Below are 4654 nucleotides of genomic sequence, written 5' to 3'. Positions count from 1 at the left end.
AATCAGCCATTTTTCTTCAAGATTAAAAAACAAGCAAATCAAATATGTACTTTACTGACATCTGTGTATGTCTAACATGTTCAGTATGAACCATTATTAAAACAAAGTAAACAGCTCCAGGTTACGAAAAAAAGAAACCTTAAAAATGGCAGCCAGAGCTTCCAACACACCGAGCAAGCGAAAGTGATGCATGACACTATCTTCCTTAGAAGATAAAACTTCATGGGTCCACTCGAAAAAGCTGAAATGAAAATGCCACAATAGAACAAAAAAAAATTTAGTTCATCCACTCAAGTACACGTTACAAGAGTAAATAGCACTTTATAAACAATCTTATTGGTGTCTCTGGTGAAGTCAAGCTTTCAACTGATGGTGATAGGAACAGACCTTGAAAAAGCTTTTCCCATATCCGGACGGGTCAAAAGCTTAGAGAGGAGCAATCCAGATATCCTGCGCATTGGTCCAGCACTGCACAGATAGTCCTTACAGAAACCTAATACCTTCAATACCAAAGGAGCAAGGTCGTCCACACCAAAGCTCTTGTCGTTTGCAATGCTTGTATCAACAGAAGAAATATCAAAAGGAACCAACACAAGGATCGAAAGCCACAAAAGAGTAACACACTTGGCCTCCATTTCTCCAGTGCTTTCTTGCCTCAAGGCAGAAACAGAAGTCGTGCTATGGCACTTCTCCAGGAGCAACACGGCGAGCTCTAGATCAGATACTTGATGAGGAAAGAACTTGATAACAGCTTTGTAGCCACAGACAGTAACTAAAGCATAGATAATGATGCTTATTGGCTTAATAATTTCAAGAATCTCATCAGGTTTCGCTTCTAATTCAACTGATTTGGAGCGGATGATAAGCATTAGCGGTGAAACTATACTCTCTAAGTAAGGTTCCACTAGTTGACCTTGCTCCTGGTATTTATCCATCTATACAATACAACAAAACAAACAATGAAACAAAGGTTGGAAGAGAGGACCAAATCGGGTGGGTCAAGTAGATTGAAGTAAAAAAAAAAAAGAGTAAGAAGCGTACGATGGATCGGATCTTCCGAACAGAGGTAGGATCAACAACACGGCCATTTGAAACAATATCGTCGAGAAGGGATTTAACGAGCTTCCATTCTTGTAAGAAGTACCTCTGTAGAACCCTCTCCTTGGAATCATGCTCGTCGTCTTCTTCCTCTTCCGTTTTAACCACCGCCTCGATTTCGATTCTCGTCGGAGAACTTTCCTCGTTTGTAGTGGCCATCATCACTGGATCAACGGAGGCGAATTTTAATTAATTCCCGCTCGCCGGCAATTTTGTCTGGGAAAAGAAAAAAACAACGCGATCGGTGAAGACGAGAGAGAGAGACGGCGAGAGTTTGTATTTTATTTAGGCCCATTAATCATATTTTGGGCCTAAAATATGAAGGCCCGTTCGTTTCTTAAACCGGCTATAACCAGTTAAATTACAAGACGCGAACCAGAGGTTGTACCAGATTCGTTTATGGCGGAATATCCAATGACACTATTTGAGGAAAAGAGTAGGAGGATCACTAAACTCTTAGCCATAATCAGCGGTCAGGATGATACCCTTTAGTGGAATCCAACGGTCAGATTTGATCTGAGTTGTCCCTTAGTGAGGACGAAGAGATGGGCGAGATGTCGTTTTGATTGGCTAACAATCTCACTCAATAGAAATAAGAGTTGCAGAGAGAGTCTCTCATCTTCTTCATTTCTTCTTCATCACCATCATCACACACCTTCTTCTATCTCTCTCTAACACAAGAGAGCGATAAGAAAAGAGAGAAAAACATGGCTTCTACTTCTTCTCTCGCTCTCTCTCAAGCTCTCCTAGCTCGTGCCATCTCTCACCATGGCTCAGACCAGCGTGGATCTTTACCAGCTTTCACTGGACTCAAATCCACTGGCTCACGCGCCTCCTCTGTTTCGTCTCGTCGACGTATCGCTCAATCCAGGAACAAAAACCGATCTCTCCGTCCTCTTGTTCGCGCTGCAGCTGTTGAGACTGTTGAGCCCACCACTGATTCGTCTATTGTTGACAAATCGGTCAACTCCATTAGGTTTTTGGCTATCGATGCGGTTGAGAAGGCGAAATCAGGTCATCCTGGTCTTCCTATGGGTTGTGCTCCGATGGCTCACATTTTGTATGATGAGGTCATGAGGTATAATCCCAAGAACCCTTATTGGTTCAACCGTGACCGATTCGTTTTATCTGCTGGTCATGGATGTATGTTGCTTTACGCGTTGCTTCATCTTGCTGGCTACGACAGTGTCCAGGTCTGTGATCTCTCTTCTTTTGTCTTTCGATCTGATCATAATTGAAGAAGAATGTAGTAACTTCTGTGGATAGATTTACCTGTAAAAGTTCATAGATTCAATCTGTAAAGTTCATAGATTTACTGAAAAAAACTGTTGGATTTGTCTATTAGGAGGAAGATTTGAAGCAATTCCGTCAATTTGGAAGCAAGACACCAGGACATCCCGAGAATTTCGAGACTCCTGGGATTGAAGTCACTACTGGTTTGTCATTTTGTTTCTTTGGCTTATGGTTCATGCAAATTTACAGAAGCTTTCTATATCTATGTTGACAATTGTGCTCTCTGCTTTGGCTGGTAATCAGGTCCTCTTGGACAAGGAATCGCCAATGCTGTTGGTTTAGCTCTTGCTGAGAAGCACTTGGCTGCTAGATTCAACAAGCCTGATGCTGAAGTTGTCGACCATTACACGTAATATATTTCCCATATTTTTGTCATCGTTCTTGGTTTGTATGTAGCTCTGACATTGGAATTACTGTTTTTGATTGATTGTGTCTAGATATGCTATCCTTGGAGATGGTTGTCAGATGGAGGGTATTTCAAATGAAGCTTGCTCTCTAGCCGGCCATTGGGGACTTGGAAAGCTCATTGCTTTCTACGATGACAATCACATTTCCATTGATGGAGACACAGAAATTGCCTTCACTGAGAACGTGGACAAGCGTTTCGAAGCCCTTGGATGGCATGTTATCTGGGTGAAGAATGGAAACACTGGGTATGACGAGATCCGTGCTGCCATTAAGGAAGCTAAAGCTGTTACAGACAAGCCTACATTGATCAAGGTAACTACTACACAATTTCTTAACCATCAAACAGCAGTTGGTCTAAAGACCTTTGATGTCTTTTATTTACCATATTGCTTGTATCCCGATGTATTCAGGTCACTACTACCATTGGTTATGGGTCTCCCAACAAGGCGAACTCATACAGTGTCCATGGAGCTGCACTTGGCGAGAAGGAAGTTGAGGCTACCAGAAATAACCTTGGATGGCCGTATGAGCCGTTCCAGGTACCTGACGATGTTAAAAGGTAAGTAAATCCAAAGCAGGCTTCTGTTAGGATTTATTGCTATGAAGTTGCTTTGATGACTTACTGTTTGACTTGCACTTTTCTAGCCACTGGAGCCGTCATACACCTGAAGGAGCTTCTCTTGAATCTGACTGGACTGCAAAGTTTGCAGCATATGAAAAGAAGTACCCAGAGGAAGCTGCAGAGTTGAAATCTATTATCACGGGTGAATTACCTGCTGGCTGGGAGAAGGCTCTACCTGTAAGTAGAACTCTCTTTGTAGTCTGTACAATCCAATTAGTATTCTAGATGTGGGTTGTAAAACATCTTTCTTTTTCTTCATTTTTAGACATACACACCAGAGTCTCCGGGTGATGCCACCAGAAACCTGTCACAGCAATGTCTTAACGCCATTGCTAAAGTTGTTCCCGGATTCCTTGGTGGAAGTGCTGACCTTGCATCATCCAACATGACATTGCTGAAAGCCTCTGGCGACTTCCAAAAGGCCACACCTGAAGAAAGAAATCTTAGATTTGGTGTTAGGGAACATGGTATGGGAGCCATCTGCAACGGCATTGCCCTTCACAGCCCTGGTCTTATCCCTTACTGTGCAACTTTCTTTGTGTTCACTGACTACATGAGAGGTGCCATGAGAATCTCGGCTTTGTCTGAAGCTGGTGTTATCTATGTTATGACCCATGATTCTATTGGTCTTGGTGAGGATGGACCAACCCATCAGCCCATTGAGCACATTGCAAGTTTCCGTGCAATGCCAAACACTCTTATGTTCCGTCCTGCTGATGGGAACGAAACAGCTGGTGCATACAAGATCGCTGTCACCAAACGCAAGACACCATCTATCTTAGCTCTGTCTAGGCAAAAGCTGCCTCAGCTTCCGGGTACATCCATTGAAGGAGTCGAAAAGGGAGGATACACAATTTCTGACGACTCTGCAGGCAACAAACCCGATGTGATCTTGATTGGAACTGGATCTGAGCTAGAGATTGCTGCACAGGCTGCGGAGGTGCTTAGGAAAGAAGGCAAAACCGTTAGAGTTGTTTCTTTCGTGTGCTGGGAGCTATTTGACGAGCAATCAGATGAATACAAGGAGAGTGTGTTGCCATCTGCTGTTACAGCTAGAGTGAGCATCGAAGCAGCTTCGACATTCGGATGGGGAAAGATTGTTGGAGGCAAAGGAAAGTCCATTGGTATTAATTCGTTTGGGGCCAGCGCACCAGCACCCTTACTCTACAAGGAGTTTGGTATCACCGTTGAAGCTGTTGTTGATGCGGCTAAGTCACTCTTCTAAGAGATTTA

The 4654-nt window shown here is 43.3% G+C and overlaps 2 protein-coding genes across 2 annotated transcripts in view; one reads left to right on the top strand and one right to left on the bottom strand.

Moving 5' to 3' along the window:
- The window catches only part of LOC104699824 (tubulin-folding cofactor D-like), an 8874-nt gene extending 7542 nt beyond the window's left edge, over window positions 1-1332 (bottom strand). Inside the window, exons 1-3 of the mRNA XM_010415221.2 lie at window positions 1042-1332; window positions 388-935; window positions 139-241 (exon numbers count right to left, since the gene is read on the bottom strand). Of these exons, the coding sequence (XP_010413523.1) occupies window positions 139-241; window positions 388-935; window positions 1042-1260 (870 nt within the window). The 5' untranslated portion in view covers window positions 1261-1332. The remainder of the gene's footprint in view (window positions 1-138; window positions 242-387; window positions 936-1041) is intronic.
- Window positions 1761-4654, top strand: part of LOC104699822 (transketolase-1, chloroplastic) — a gene marked incomplete in the record, with an annotated part of 3569 nt that continues 675 nt past the window's right edge. Inside the window, 7 exon segments of the mRNA XM_019227357.1 lie at window positions 1761-2291; window positions 2444-2534; window positions 2635-2740; window positions 2829-3111; window positions 3210-3358; window positions 3445-3598; window positions 3687-4654. Of these exon segments, the coding sequence (XP_019082902.1) occupies window positions 1806-2291; window positions 2444-2534; window positions 2635-2740; window positions 2829-3111; window positions 3210-3358; window positions 3445-3598; window positions 3687-4646 (2229 nt within the window).

The sequence above is a fragment of the Camelina sativa genome, chromosome 7 (assembly GCF_000633955.1).
Source record: "Camelina sativa cultivar DH55 chromosome 7, Cs, whole genome shotgun sequence".
Classification (NCBI taxonomy): Eukaryota; Viridiplantae; Streptophyta; class Magnoliopsida; order Brassicales; family Brassicaceae; genus Camelina; species Camelina sativa.
This window is presented reverse-complemented; position numbering and strand designations above follow the sequence as displayed.